Source organism: Phoxinus phoxinus (genome assembly GCF_949152265.1).
Source record: "Phoxinus phoxinus genome assembly, chromosome: 6".
Taxonomy (NCBI): Eukaryota; Metazoa; Chordata; class Actinopteri; order Cypriniformes; family Leuciscidae; genus Phoxinus; species Phoxinus phoxinus.
The window spans coordinates 14,593,131-14,609,501 of record NC_136881.1 but is presented as its reverse complement, the minus strand read 5'-3'; the positions used below and the strand labels follow the sequence as shown (position 1 = coordinate 14,609,501).

The 16,371-nt window shown below is 36.0% G+C and overlaps 1 protein-coding gene across 2 annotated transcripts in view; it reads right to left on the bottom strand.

Annotated features, from left to right (window-relative positions):
• spock3 (SPARC (osteonectin), cwcv and kazal like domains proteoglycan 3) overlaps positions 1-5,455 on the bottom strand; it is a gene marked incomplete at its 5' end in the record, with an annotated part of 34,695 nt that extends 29,240 nt beyond the window's left edge. The window contains 2 exons of one of the 2 annotated variants that reach the window (XM_079617053.1): positions 5,122-5,238; positions 5,338-5,455. In XM_079617053.1, coding sequence (XP_079473179.1) covers positions 5,122-5,238 — 117 coding nt within the window. Of the gene's footprint in view, positions 1-5,121; positions 5,245-5,337 lie in introns of those variants that run through there. The other variant, XM_079617052.1, reaches the window with a different exon arrangement.
• Between the last annotated feature and the right edge of the window lie 10,916 nt (positions 5,456-16,371).

The following is a 16,371-nucleotide window of genomic DNA, read 5'->3' as shown; positions in this document are numbered from 1 at the left end:
TGTGGGGAAGATCTAATAGTGATTTCCCAGGGGGACATTTTTATTGCACCATTCAAAATTGATCAACAGTCCTGCAAATGAATAAATAGGAGTATTTCTTACTTTAAAGCAGTGGTTCTCAGCCTTTTTGACTCTCTATACATTACAATACTCAATGCACCCCCACCCATTAACCAGGATTCATTTCAGAAATTGTATGTACATCAATAAGAACAATAGATTGAGATTATTATTATTATTATTATTAGATTAGTTAAATATATTAGTCATTTGTAACATATCACCATTATTTTGTTACGAACTTGTTTGAAGATATTTTTCCAAAGGCACATAAAAACGTTTTAGGTAAATTTTAGTGCTTGATAGATGCGGTCACTATGAGTGTTGTACGGAAATGTGTAAAGATTCTTCAAATATTTTCCTTTTATGTTTCACATACAGTATAAAAATATAGTTTTTAAGTAAACTATTCCTTTCTGTGTTTGAGGTCACACGTTCAAATCTTGGTTTACTGGAAGTGTTATTGAAAAACTTTGTCAGTAGAGGTATATCAGTAACTGTGGCTTTTATTTAGGTATTTCTAGCTAAGTTAAAGCTGCAGTCCGTAGTTTTTCTTTTTTGTCGCCATCTCTGTTCGAAATCTGCAATTGCAGTTATTCGCAGAATTATCAACTTTACGTGGGTTGTGTCTCGGCACGGCACAGCGCGGATGAATCCAATGTTTTGAGGAGAATGTGCAGCTGTCAGTCACCGCGCCGGTGTGGATTCTGTCATTCGGAATCACAGATTATACTTTTTGGAAGTATGACCATGAGAATTTTCACCGGAAAATGTCATCTGAACAAGTATCCACTTTTGTTCTGACCAACTAAGAGAAAAAAAGCATTGCAGTTCTTATCAACGATCTCAACAACGATCTTATCATATCACGTCAAACCGAGGAAATTATACTTTGTTCTCAAATTGTTAATGTTAACATCATCAGCATTGCGTGACTAGGCTACATTTAATGCCCTTCCGATATTTATCCTTGTTTTCGCATGGGCCCGGTTGCAGTCTCTTTTTTTTCTGCAGCCAGTCCGAAGTCTTTTGCATTTTACAACGGGTGAATCTCGAGTTGTCACTGGTTATAGTCGTTTGCACCTTTCTGGATCCGCCATCAAATTAATAAGTTTAATTATATCAAGTGCTGTGAGAAAAATGCTATAAATCTCCACCTCCAACATCCTCACACGCAATATAGCCTACTAGCCGGGACACCTTCTTTATGTGTACAGTGACGTAATTACACAGAGACATGCTTGAATTTCCCGCGGAAATCCACCAGTACCACTGGAATTAAAAACATTATTACATTACGTTTTGAACCCTGGCTGGTTATGTACTTGCTCAAACATTTATTTTGGATAATTTTTTACCCAAAAAAGTTACGGAATGCAGCTTTAACATGCAATCAAATAATCCATTAGTGCTCGCCTCAATCGGTCTGACTGAGCTCGATCAGAATGAAATTTCAATTAGACTTGATGGGGTGGTGTAGACCCGAAATAATCTAATCAATAGAAATAAGCATGTAAACACCTGAATCTTTCTCTATCTGATTTTTTGTTTTAAAAGCTTGCATGCGCAGTGCCGTATGTGTACGTTTTAGGCTACACCTCTTACAAATGGGCATATGTTGTTGTTTTTTTACAACTTACAAACTGGCCAGTGGTTGAAAACTAACTGAATATCTACTAAAAATTGTAAAAAAAAAAAAAAAAAAAGCTCTTCTGACATACAGTACAGTATCAGCGTTTTTTTTATTTTTTAGATACAATTACATTTATACTCGCGGTAGCTCTGGTGACATTATCAATAAACAAATGAAACATGACATTTTTATATCATCTTGAAGTGTTACACACTGCAGCTTTTCCTTTTTTGTGAGATCTAGTCCTTCCTGTCACTATGGCAGTTCCCAGATCTGTCCTTTATACCGAAGTCAAACGCATGATTGTAGATTGGCTGTGTTTCTCATTCAAGCCTCTCACAAAGTCATAAAGTTCTCCATACTCTTTTCTTACCTCCTCTGGCAGCATTAGCCTGAAGTTGATAGAGCGTTAAAAATGCCACTAAAGCAGAGCTGACAGTGAAGTCAAGAGTGTGTGTGTGTGTATGCGCGCGAGAGAGAGACAGAAGATGTTTGACACTGCAGGGGGATCACTGATGGCCATTTTCAGCCTGTCAATCTCGCAAAGCCACACACATACACACACTTCACCAAACAAAAGCTTGACAGCCTGTGCTTCCAGTACATGTGCAGTGTCTCAAAGCTTAAATGTGATTGGGGGTCTGTGATTTTAGGGCTCAGAGTCTTTCAGTAATTGCTTTGCTGTAAGGGTCAGTTGATTATGGGAAAAAAATCTCGTGGAAGCCGTGTTTGCTGAACAACTAATCTGCATAAATCACTTTCTCTTTACTGATGGCCTGAAGTGTCACATGGAGAGTCTAAGTAATCTTTGATGTGCCTTTAGCTGTGAAGCTGGAAAGAAAAGAAGCAAGAGAGGGCGATTGAGAGTGAGTTTTCAGTATGGGTACAGAGTGCAAACTGTGCATGGACTGTAAAATAAAAAAGGGAATTACGTTTTATCCAGCATATGTGGCTTTTTCTGTCGCAGATTAAGAAATGTGAATTAAATTGACTTGTCAGTATAACACAAAATTCCCTGTAAACTTTACATGAATACATGAATAAAAAGTTTAATATCGAGCAATGCTGCAGATTTGTTAAGGGTTTGCAAGCGCCCAGCATGCATTGCAGCATGAATTAGTTACGTGGTTGCTGTTATAGGATTATCGTTTAAATGATTCCTGACTTTATGCTGTTGTTCTTTGTCTTTAGGTTTTTTTTTTTTTTACTGTGTGGTGATGTCAATAACTCATCTTTTTTCTTAATGAGGTTTGCTGATTGTCATCCAGCTTTTTTTTGTTATTGCTGAGGTCCATGTTATCAATCTAAAACTATTGAACATACAGTAATATCTTTGCTGTGCAAAAGGTTGTCTTCTTCAGAGACAAATATTCATTATAATTTGTTGAACAAGAACTATATTTATTGGCTGAATTAAACAAGGGGCATTTATTGCACAATAAGATTTTAATTGTTTGAAAGATAGTAGTATCATGGGAATCTCAGTTATTAAAATGCATCATGTTTCCTCCTTTTCTTAATGATTGTTTTGTTAAAGTGTGTCTTTGTGGCCTTGATGATCTTGATATTGAGATACTCGCGCACTTCATTCCATTGTTGTTATTGATTCTGCTAGTTTAAAAGTGTTTGTTTTACTGGTGTTCCCATTTAGTAGCCACATCTAAATATTTGGCTGAAATGAGAGTGTGTGTAAGAGAGAGAGATTGAATAGAGAAACAGTTCTAAGTTGTCATGCCCTGTGTGGGAGACCTATGCCACCCATGTGACTGTCTTAACTACATCCCTTACATAAACATCATTACCACAAATAGACACACATCCAGGAGGAAATGGAAGTCCTCTGGTCCAGATGATATCATTACACTGAGTGTAGACTGTCTGTCAATTAACATCCTGTTTATAAAGGACCTTGTTATTTACCTCGACACATCTTGATTGTTGTTTTGACGTTGATGTGTGAATTCAAACAAGCTATAAGGGCTTCCAAGAGCTGTCACTTTTTTGGTTTGCCAGTAACTGTATAGCCTACAGGTTTAAAATATAATTTTTATATTCTTCTGTGTCTCTTTTTTTGAGGTTTTTTTCCCATGTTTTAATGACTTTGTGCTAAAAATATCACAGTGATTTAGTGATAGATTCTTTTTAACAGAAAAAACTGTTTATTTATTGAATTCTACAACAGCCATGGCTACCTAAGGTCAGAGGAGAATTTCTGGTCTAACACAATGTTTCCCAGTCTGTTTTGTCTTATGTTTTAATCGACACTAAACCAGAAATTAGTTCCACCTAGGCTTAGGCTACATCCTATTACACTGAATATAATTCAGTTGTTTACACAATTGTTAGGCCTGGTCATTGAATTTAATTAGCCAAGCGACATTTAAAGAAAGAGCGATTTTTCTTGTTCTAGTGTGTTCTAACAAGTGTGCAGGGAGAGGGGGAAAAAAAGGAAAAGAGGCGCCAAGTGATTACAGAAAGCTTTGAGTGGGGAGAGGAAATCACATATGACTTTCAGTCTACAAAAGCTTGATGCTTTTGCCTTCTTTTGGAACTATTTTTGTTGAGAAAATACATACAAGCTAACCATTTATTTGCCTGAAACGTTACTCAATATCAACTTCTTGTTTTTTAGTGGTTGTATAAAATCAGTATCACAATCACAATGATGGTGGTTCTGAGTTTTAATAATAGCTAATAAAAGAGTTGACAGTCCTAATATTTATAACATTTTAAATAAGAAATAATTGTATAGGTTTAACAAAGCAATATCTTCCCTAGTACCGTACTAGTAGTAGTACCCACTGAAACCAGGTTAGGCTCTCCTTGGGGTACTTGTACCCAGGTTAAAAAACACTACACTAGCACATGCACGCACGCGCACACGCATCAAGCATCGCTACATCCGCAGGTGAAAGAACGCTATTGGGTAATTGTTATTGTTTGTAAAATACTTTCATTTTTGCTCTGTGTATTACAAGTGCTCAGCCTGATAGACACGAAGTTAATATAGTTCAGATCTCATCTTAAGTGTATTAGCCAGTGGATGGTTAAAATAGCCGTACCAAAGCCCACTTAACGGCGCAGAAGTGACGCACTGAGTCTAATTGATTGGTGACTGTCTTCCGTAAAATACAGTATTAATACCACACGGAGCACTAAATACGGATTTGCGAAAGGCGAATTATGAAATCTCATGCGGCTTCTTCAAAAACATTTAGCATCGTTCAGTAAAAATACATTACACACGCACTCAACATAGGCTTCAGTCCCAAATAGCTTGCTGTGTCTCAAAACCGAGTGAGCTGCCTAACGTTACCTAGTCAGCATGGATTCAAACGCGCTTATGATCCAAAAATGCGGTCTATGTGTGTAGGCAGGTCACTAGACTTAGCAAATGAGCCAATTTTAGGAAGCAGAGCAGCACTCACGTCTCTGAATTTGTCCCATCTCCCGGTCAACCATTTGTCGTCCAAAAAATTGCCGTTGTCGTTGCGGGCAGAAGCCCCGGCGATCAGCAGCGCGCACACACCGACCAGCACAAGCATCTGCATCGAGATAGATAAAGCTATCAACACACTACACTCGGATAAACACAACGACTGAAAAATACCGAATAACCGCTGCAATAATCCCTTATGCGTCACCTTCAAGAGGAGAATGTGAGCGCTGTCATTGACTGAAGATCTCCGTGACGAGACTCAACTGATCTTCACCAATCTCTCTCTCTCTCTCTCTCTCTCTCTCTCTCTCAAGCGTATGCTCGTGAAGGCGGACGTGGGCGCGCGCTATCTTCCCATTTAACATAGATTCTTTTATTATTTTTTTCTATAGTTATGCGTAACCTACATCTGAATTATAACTATTAGCCTACACATTAAATTGATTAAATAAATACGTAAATAAATAATCAATATTCAAATTAAGTTAGCATTAAACTTTTACACAATTGCTCTGTTTTGTGGGGCTAGCTAATTTTTTAGAGATATTTTACTGAGTGCAGAGGTGACTAAAGTCATATATCCAAATATCAAACTTGATTGTGGGACGAAAGTAAATGCAGCAAATTTAAAAATATTATATCATTTGTAAAAAAGAAAAAAAAGAATGAAAATGAATTCCCTTGTTCCTTTTGCCTACTGTATAAGTCAAGTCACCATTATTTATAGTGCTTTTTACAATACAGATTGTTTCAAAGCGGCTTTACAGTGATAGCTAACAGGAAAATAATGCAACAAAGTTTGTTTCGGCTGTACAACAGAGGAAATATTGTCATATTCCAACTTAAGTAAATTCAGCGATTGTTCATTTCTGTTGTAAAAACATTATTAATTTAGTTCATTTATCTATACAGCCGCTCTGGAGAAAACACTGATGTCATCGTCCAGCTCAGTTCAGTTCTCATATAATGGTGTCAATGCAGGCAGATCAATAATATTGTTGAATATAAGTGTCCCCAACTAGCAAGCCAAAAGCCAAAGGTGACAAAGGGGACAATGGCAAGGAACAAAAACTACATCAGGTGACAGAATGGAGAAAAAACCTTGGGAGAAACCAGGCTCAGTCAAGGGGGGCAGTCCTCCTCTGGCCAATAAACGAACAGTGTATGATTATGATTCAGGCAGCATTACAGGTCAGAAATCAAGTTGGATCAGAACAGTCAGAATATTTATCCAGTTCCATCTGGTTAAAGATTGGAGTCATCACACCATGACGCCGGTATGGAGACGAGGTTGTTGAGGATCAGTGCCACTGGCTGTCGTGTCGATGAGGCCTTCACAGGGGAGGGTTAAATCTCTGCTGACACTTCAGGGATGCGTTGTGGTCGCAGGCCCTCTATCTGATCTGGATACGGCCCGGATCCGGCTGACTACATCATGCGTTGTGGTCGTGTCTAGGCCCAAGTCAACCATCTGATCTGGATCTGGCTGACTACAGTTTATGCAGACTAACAATCATTTAACTGATTTGACTAATAGAAATTGATAATGTTGTATACCATGTTAAAGAGATGTGTTTTAAACTGACAGAGTCTACTTCTCTAACAGTGCTCCAAAGTTTAGGTGCTTAGGCAGAGGTGGACAAAGTACATAACTTCCTTACTTGAGTGAAAGTATATAGGTCAAACATTACCAGTATTACCAAATATTACCAAGTTGTAAAGACCGATTTTTACTTAAGTAAAAGTACAGAAGTACTAGTTTTTTAAAAAGTATCAAAAGTAAAAAGTAAATGTCAAAGTATTGTTTTATTATTGTTGGATTCTTGTGTAACACTTACAGTACCTTATGCCTCTGAATCTATGCCTGCCTTCCCTCATATCAATATCAAATTTATTTCTAAAACTTAGTTCCAGTAGTGGGATTGAATGTGAGATTGAATAAGTGCACTCAATAACGTCAATGGTTTCGGACACGTGCACCCACATACTGACCAACATTAGTCGGGTTCTGACGTCAACTCGACTTTCATTTCCAACCAAAATGCAACTCCTGCAACCAAAATCATCCCCTGACTGAAGTTACTACTTTCTACTCAAGGATTTTGACAGAAATGTAGTGGAGTAAAAAGTACAATATTTGTCTTTCAGATGTAGTGAAGTTAAAGTAAAAAGTTTCCAGAAAAAATAATACTCAAGTATTTTTATTTAAACTCAAGTATATTTATATTAGGAATATAAATCACCTGTGTCATGTTCTTTCACTCAAGAGTACTGCTACGCTTGTGCATGCCCGAATCGACTATTGTAATGCTTTGTTTTATGGGCTTCCTTCCAAATCTCTTCATAAATTAGAGTTGGTACAAAATGTTGCAGCTCGCGTCATTATCAAAACTTCCATTTCTGAACATATTTCTCCCATTTTACAAAATGCATTGGCTCCCATTTAAATTCTGTGTGAATTTTAAAATGTAACTTTTTTTCATATCGCAGTTACATTTTCCAAGTTTTGATTTTAGATTGGGAGAAAATTCTGATTAATCATCTGTCCACAATATAGTGGACCTCATGCATCAATGGCTATATTTCAGCTACAATTCATTCTTATACTATGAATGTTGTTTTTGAAAATACTTGTAATGCATTTACTTGTTAGATCAAAAAGTAATCTGATTACGTGCACGTTACTTGAAATGCATTACTTTACTTTTACATAATGCATGTTACTTGTAATGCACTTGTTAGATCAAAAAGTAATCTGATTACGTAATGCATAATGCATTACTTTACTTGTTAGATCAAAAAGTAATCTGATTTCTTAATGCACGTTACTTGTAACACATTACTTTACTCGTAACATCAAAAAAGTAATCTGATTGCGTTCTGCATGTTACTAATGCGTTACCCCAACACTGCTCATTTCAGATGAGATTGAAAACACCCGATCGCTATTTTTTTTCAGAGGAGTGCTATGCTAGAAATGTCCATATTGAACATAATCAGAATTATCAGCTAATAAGGGTACACTGGAGGGAGCATCTGAGTGGTTTCCACAGTTGTACCTTGACAGGCTGTAGAAATTTCTGATGGAATCACGTCCTCATGTTCTGATATCAAAGATACACAAAGTTCAAATTGTATTAAGTTCAATTGCCTTTGCAATATTTTGCATTTATATTTTTTGTATTTTATAGTTTTCACATGATTTTATATAATTGTATTGATTGGTTTGTTAAATACACACAATATTGCTGTGTTATTACTGTATTATGTTTAATACAGTATCTCTTCAGTTTAAACCAAGTGGACATCATTTATTATTTAAACCACTCAAGTGGACATCTTAAAATCTCTTTGAAAAATGTGTAAAAAATAAAAATAAAAATCTTATTTTTCATGCCCTAAGAGCAATAAAATCACATAGGAATAAAACCCTGACTGAGGATATCATAATTCATGCATGAAAGGGTTAAATCTCGTCTTAAAACGTATCTGTTTAGGCAGGCTTTTATGTGATTTAATGTTTGTTGCTGTACTGGTTTTATTGTTTAATGTCATTGCTTTTATGGATTTTGTAAGGTGTCCTTGAGTGCCATGAAATGATCTTATAAATCAAATGTATTAATAAATAGTAAAAGTAAAGTACTGATATTCAAAAAGTGTACATAAGTACAGTACTCAAGTAAATGTATTTTGTTACTGTCCACCTCTGTAAATAGGAAAAGGATCTACTGCCAGCAGTTGATTTTGTAATGGGTATTATCAACTGGCCAGAATTTTGAGATTGCAATAGACGTGAAGGATTATAATTGCATCAAGAGCTCACTTAAGTTCTGAGTTTAAAAAAAATTGTGCTTGGTAAGTAATCAACAAGATTTTAAAATGTATATGATGTTTAAAAGGGAACCAATGCAGTGTTGACAGAACTTCCTGGTTCTAGTAAGAACTGCTGCATTTTGGACCAGATGGAGTTTATTTAGTGTACAGGTCAACCACCCAGTAGAGCATTACAATAATCTACCCTTGTGGTCATGAACACATGAACTTACATACTGTATGTCGAAATTTAGATATATTTTTAAGATGAAAAAATCCGGTTTTACAGATGCTAGAAACGTGGCTTTCAAATTAAAGATTGGTATCACAGAGCACATCACGACAAAGACTTCACTTAAAAAGTCTCACCTTAAAAGTCTTTAAATTATAAGAAAGACTACAAAAATAGTATGTAATCAATTTACACCTATTGCCCAGGACAAAAATATACAGTTTGTTTTTTACATCTTTTGTGTGACATTATGCTTGAATTTTGATATATAATAGCAGTGGCACATTATATATGGCCTACTGAAATTCCTACTTTTGAACTGAAATTGAGCCAGATTATTAAATTGTAAAATTTTCAGCTTAAATAGCACATGTCTTTGTATAGCTTTAAATAATTAATATGTGGTAAAAAATTGAGCTGCACTTTTCTGCTTTTTTTGTGCTCTTTTTTTTTTGAGGATGAGCTGTAATAAGAGTCCATTATATGAAATCATCAGCAAACTAAAGGATGCTGTCGATTTCGTGTCGTGTTTTTGTAAATCTTGATTTCTCACGACTTGTGTGCTTCGAGTCACACGAACAAACACACCGCGTAGCCATGCACTGAAGACCAAAGGTCAAGGTCATGATTTTCGTTAAATAATATAGAAAATTTTGTATCGTATACCCCCAGAACACTTGGAATATACTACACCTGTCGCATGTCATTCTACTTTTGAGTTTTTAAAAAAAAAGCTTGATGCTGTTACTATTCACTGCCATTATGGACGGGTACGAGCAGGACGTTTTTTTCAAATTCTCCTTTTGTGGTTCAAAAAGAAAAAACATCATACAGCATTAGAACAACACCAGGATGAGTCATTTATGACTTCATTTACATTTGTAGGGTGAACTATCCCTTTAAGTCAAAACAATCATTCAACAAGCTTGAGGATTTAGGCATGGAACGCCAAGTAGCAACATAAATTGGCACCGCAAACTCAAACAGTAGCAGGGATCACACAAGCTGATGAAAAAATTCAGACCTTGAATTAAATGTCAGTAACTTTGGATGAAAGTGTGTGCCAGATGCATATGTAAATGTTTCCACTAAACATAATTAGAGCCACAAATATCTCTTTCCATTGTTTTTTTATCCACTTATACCTCGGGTGCCCATCCAGAGGTGGTATGGCCAGAACCACCTCGCCATTGTTCACCCACACATGTGCCACGTCTGCCATCACAAAGTCTCACTCGACTTGCTAAAACCAAATTCTCACTCATGCCCCTCAAGGTCTGTTTTTGGGGCAGCATGTTAAAGCTTTACTTCATTGTTTCTTCAGCTCTAATTCCTTTTAGCATCCCCTACTGTGGGATTTTTTTTCTAAAGAAGGAACAGCAATTAGTCCTTACTATTAATAGAACTTGTTTGTGGTTAATTGTGCAAATTAATAGGCATATTGAGTCATCTGTCAGTGTTCTTAAAATCTCATTAAATGGAGAAAAAAAGAGAGTCTTGGCTTAGTTGTAGGTTTAAGGTTTATTCCTACAGTATCTTAGTATCATTTCCTTGTTACTGTTGTTGTCAGGCATTATTTTTTAATTCCTCTTTATGTTCTTCTTTATTTTTCTATTTTCTGTAAAGCTGCTTTGGAAGAATACAATTTTTATTTTATTTTTTATCAAAAAATATTTATTTACTCTGGATTGGCATCACATGGAAGTTCTTCTTATGGATCCTAAATCGGTCTAAAAATGGTTAAGAAACTGATGCAGATCTCTACGCATACAGCCTTACATTTTCATAAGACATAAGCTGTAAAAGTTCTAGCCTTGAAATAAGCCTTGGGTCATAAGTCTGACTAAACATGCATTCACAATACACTTTCACAGCATCAAACACAATTTCTCTCTATCGCTGCTCAGGTTCACTATAGGCCTGTTTCACACCTAGCGTCTGTGGCATGTGACCAATGGATATTTGTTTCAGCACCCATATTAACAGGTTACCCAGCATTCCCACTGCACGTGTGAGCAGCGTTGCGCCTCCCTGGCGCGCCACAAAAAGTAAACTTTCGTGCTGTGCCTGTTTTTGCTGTTTGCCACACTGTACTCAGCAGGAAAAAAAACACTATAAATCTATTAAAGGGATAGTTCACCCAAAAATGAAAATTCAGTCATCATTTACTCACCCTCAAGTTGTTTGAACCAGTATGAATTTCTTTCTTCTGCTGAACACAAAATAAGATATTTTGAAGAATGTAGGTAACCAAACAGTTGATGGGCCCCATTGACTTCCATGATATATTTGCACTGTCTGTTTGGTTACCGGCATTCTTCAAAATATCTTCTTTTGTGTTCAGCAGAAGAAAGAAATTCATACAGGTTTGGAACAACTTAGGGTGAGTAAATGTTGACTGAATTTAAATTTTTGTGTGAACTATCCTTAACACAATATAGGCTTTCGAAGAAACAAAATGGCGCAAACTACTTACACCCACTGTATGAAAAAGGATGACTGAATCCAGATTTAAACAGTTTATGAAACCACATAAGTTTTTAAAAATATGCTTTATATATGTGTGTGTGTGTGTGTTTCCTCTCTGCTCTCAATTTTATAAAACTTGCTGTCTCTTCCTTGGACACCGCAGGTAGTCACATTTAATGCATCTACTATGAAACTGATTTAAACTTCATATGAAATAGTTGACTAAATATGTGTGTAATATATCAAAGAAAAACAACTTAAATTATCCTGTTTATAACAAAAAATCTCCAGCCATCTAGCTTTAAAATGAGTTGTGAGGACTTGTCACCCTGACCATATGACCATAATCACTTAAATTACTTCCTTGACCATCACTTGTACCCTTCGCTAATGGGCTTGTGGAAATGCCCTTCATAAAGGGATTCAGATGTTCACTTTTACTTGGAATGGCCCTACAAATGTCGTTCCCTTCCCCAAGTGCCCTTCAAGAGCACAAAAACATCATTGTTTTGGCTGCTGTTGCAGTTACACTGCCACTTTGCATTCACACAGTTTGGGCGTACATTATTAAACAGGCCTTAAAAGCAAATCAAAAATGTAAATTCTGCCATTAGATACTCATCTTCTTGTCATTTCAAATCTGACTTGCTTTTTTCTGAGGAACTCAAAAGAAGATTTTGAAGAATTTTGGTAACCAGTTTTGGTGACCATTGACTTCCATTGTATGCAAAACAAAACAAAACATTGAGGCATTTCTCAAAATGTCTTCTTCTTTGTTCCACAGAAGAAAACAAGTGAGCATATTTTCTTAGACTCTGTTGTCAGGATTTGATGGTAAAGAACCATTAAATGGTAAAGAACTGCAGCAGGTAAGAAATTAAGGAGTAGGGGGGCACATAATATTAATGAAATATTTAAAGCAGGAAAAAAATGGTTTAAGAGCTAGTAGGTCACCTGAATCCATGAGGGAAAGTAACATGGAACAAGCTTTTAATGTGTGACAGAACTATTTTTCTTAGAGAAGGAAAAAAAACAACGGCCAGGTTTTGCGCCCTCTGCTGTTTCAGGGAGAAGTCAAAACCTCAAGATAATGACATCTTTTTTTTGACTAATAGAGATAAAATGTGACAAAAGTGACTTGTATACCCTTTGTGTGCCAACATACACAAAAACATAAAGCAATGAAATACTGGATAAAAACAATTACATTAAAGTGTATTGCTGTTTTACACACACACTTTAGACAAAAGACAAGTGTTCTGGTCATGGCGTGTTCTGTATTATTTAAAGCATGATTAAAAATGCAGTACTGAGCTCGAGATGTAGCAAAGAGTAATTTCCTTCTGGCCGCACACAACAAACACCTCTGCTTCTCTCTCTCTCTCTCTCTCTCTCTCTCTCTCTCTCTCTCTCTCTCTCACCACCTTTACGATGTGTATTTGGGCAGGTGGGAAAAGGAAGGTACATTTTCTGTTGTTGTTTTTAAGGGGAGTTTTTAGAGGAAGTGACTCATTTCGTATCTAATTTTTGCAAAATTTGACATCTTTCATTTGCCTTTTTATTTTCTAAAATATGTGTAAATGTATCCCTTCCTTACATATTTCCATTAAAAGGGATGTGATAGCGTGAACAGATGGCTCAGCAGACGAATCAAAAGAGGAAGCCTACAAAAAACAACAGGCCCACAAAACTTCTCTTTGTAGTATTTGCAGTGGTTTGCAATTTGTACAATGTTTTGTTATTAAAGTGACCATATTTTGACTTTGGAATGTAAACTTGCAGGTATATTTCATCAAAGAACTGTAAAATGCATTGAACAGATGACATTATAGCTCTTAAAAAATAATAATAATAAAAAAATGGAGCGAGTCATTTTCTTCTTCTTCAAATATTACCTGAATCTGAATGTGATGTAATGGCGGATTTACCTCTGTGGACGAAGGAAAAATCCAGTAATTATCAGTGATGGCAAACTGCTTCCTTCTCATTATCATCCTATTGAAAACCACAAATGTCATTAGATGATAGTTAGAAGGGCTTTGAGGATTTAAGCCAACAGCTGGAACTGGGACATATTAACATTTTTAGTGCATTGACAGGGCACTAGGACACACCTTGTGAAACTGGGACAGCAGGGACACTAATATCTATATTTGTATCAACAGTATTACATTTAATTGCATAAAATTCATTCTACAAATCTAAATGAGAAATTAACATCTAAATAAACTGGTTTTATTCAAGTCAAAAATGTTATTTAACATAAAAGACTGTGTAGTCTACTAAATGAACAAATGTGGGTAAATAATGGCAGAATCATTTATGGCTCAACATTAAAATTGTAAAGAAAGAAAAAGACAAGGGGATACAGAGGCTAAACAGAACAAAAGACACACAGACAGAATGAGAAAGACAGGGAAAACGGAGAGCAAGTTTATAGCCACCAGGCTCAACAGAGAGATTAAGAGCCTGAAGAGAAATGCATGATGGGTTATCTTAACGCAGAGGGCTTTTTACGCATGACAAGTTTGTCCTTGTGCACCTGCCTTCTGAGAGGAAGAGAAAGTAAATGAATAAATCTTTAATTAAATCGAGTTTTCAGTGGACATGTTGTGCCTTAGGCACGACTGAGTATTAGGTGAAGTGTAACGGTGTGCGCGTGCGTGCGTGTGTGTGTGTGTGTGTGTGTGTGTGTGTGTGTTGTTGATGCACAAATAGTGAAAATGGTTCCATTAGAAACAATCTAAAAAAAATACGTACGTACACGGAAGCAGGAAGGTGAGAGTTCAGATTAAAGAGAGTGAAATCTCAGGACGTCCGTGCCTGTCGTCATTATGTGAACAACATGAAAGGAAAAAAATAATCTTTTAGCAACTCTGCGCTTTAGTTAACAAGTTATTATCAACACTCATTGTTCTCTAAGTGTGTGAGTGTGAGTGGGAGAGTGTGTGTGTTTGTGAGCGGTTGTTCTCACGCAAAAGTGATTATGGTCCGTCCGTGCTGAAAGACAGACATGATATACTTTTGGCTGTTTCTTATGATGTTAGGTTTGTGAAATGTAGCTGAAATGTGTTAAAGTAACAGGATTGCAAATTTTGTTTTAAGTAGCCTACTCTGTAGCCTATGTGCTTACTAATTTGAGATCAAGCTTAATTTGTAATTGTTGTAAAATTCATAGCCTATACCATTCAAAGTCAGTTTTAAAAAAGAAGAAATTAATACTATTATTAAGCAAGAACACGTTCAATTTATCAAAAGTGACAGCAAATAAATAGGCTATATAATGTTACAAAAGATATTCCAAATAAATCATGTTAATTTGAACTTTCTATGAAAGAATCCTTATAGAAAAGAAATTATGGTTTCCACTAAAATATTAAGCAGCATAACTGAAGTCTAGAGTAATGGCTGCTGAAAATATTAACTAAAACATTAGGTCCAACAATGAAATGGGGTGTATTTAGCTTGAAAAAAAAAACGGCTTAGTAATCTTCATGGATATGTCTCCCTCTGCTGGTTTGTCATGGACGGTACAGTGCAGTGCAAATTTACCTCCGGATGACAGTATTTGTATAGCATTAGCAACCAACTAAACAAGACTCAGATTTATGCTTGTATTATAATTATCAACCGAACGCTGTATACATTGGCCTATATCTGATACTCTTCAAATAATCTACTTTTTCCACTTAATGTCTGAGCTCAGTGAAAAGGGACCCTGGGTAGTCTCATTATTTATGTAGGAGCTGTAACTAGTGGAAGGACATTCAAGTCTTGCACTTTCCAAATGCAATTTTAAAACGTTCAGATAGGCTACATTAATTTGTCTGGACTTCCTTCTATGTTAAACTGGACAATTCATCTTTTAGACGGAGTTTCTCAGTCTCTCACTCTAGAACTGTCTAGTTGTTCTCAAATCTGCTATTAAAATGGTTCATTATAAAGTAATTCTTAAATGTTGCACTGTACCAACTGCAGACAAGGCCTCTTGTGCCGTATGGTCTGGGATTATTTCAGTATATTTTTTAAAAGTGTACAACTAGTATTTCTTATCAAGGCTTTACTACAAAGGACATGCACAACAGCTAAGTGATAAGGTATGTTGTCACGTTTCACGTTGACACAATTGCTAACATGATAACATGAATTTATGTTTTTATAAGTTTCATTGTTTTTTAATATAATAATTTTTAGGGGATAAATTAAGGAAGAGTTATAGGTTAGAGTTAGACATTGCAGAATATAAGGGACATTTAAAACCCCTAAAATATAGTAAATATTGTTAAAAAGTTGAATTTTATAATGACTGTATCATGTATTATATATATATATATATATGCTTTGCATACAGAACATATATGGAAGAAGTGTAAAATTACGTGGTTAATGAGTCATGAAAGTCTAGTTTCCTGTACCTTCAGTCCACTTACACACCGATAATACAGTTGTCAAGCACATCATAAGCGAAGTCATAGGGTGTGTTTTGATAGCAGTCCTGATGATACTCTGAATCACACACAGCTTTTTTTCCCCTTGCATCAAAAATCACGAGTTTGATGTTTATCCAACAACAGTGGAAAGGTGAGCAGGTGCCGATGATCCTGAGATTGTGTGTATATGTTTTTCTGAATTTATGTTAATCCTGAAAATGAACACACTGTTAAGAGGATATAAGTTGTCCAGGAGTGTGTGAGAGTGATGTGTGAAATGAAAACAGTAGGTTTA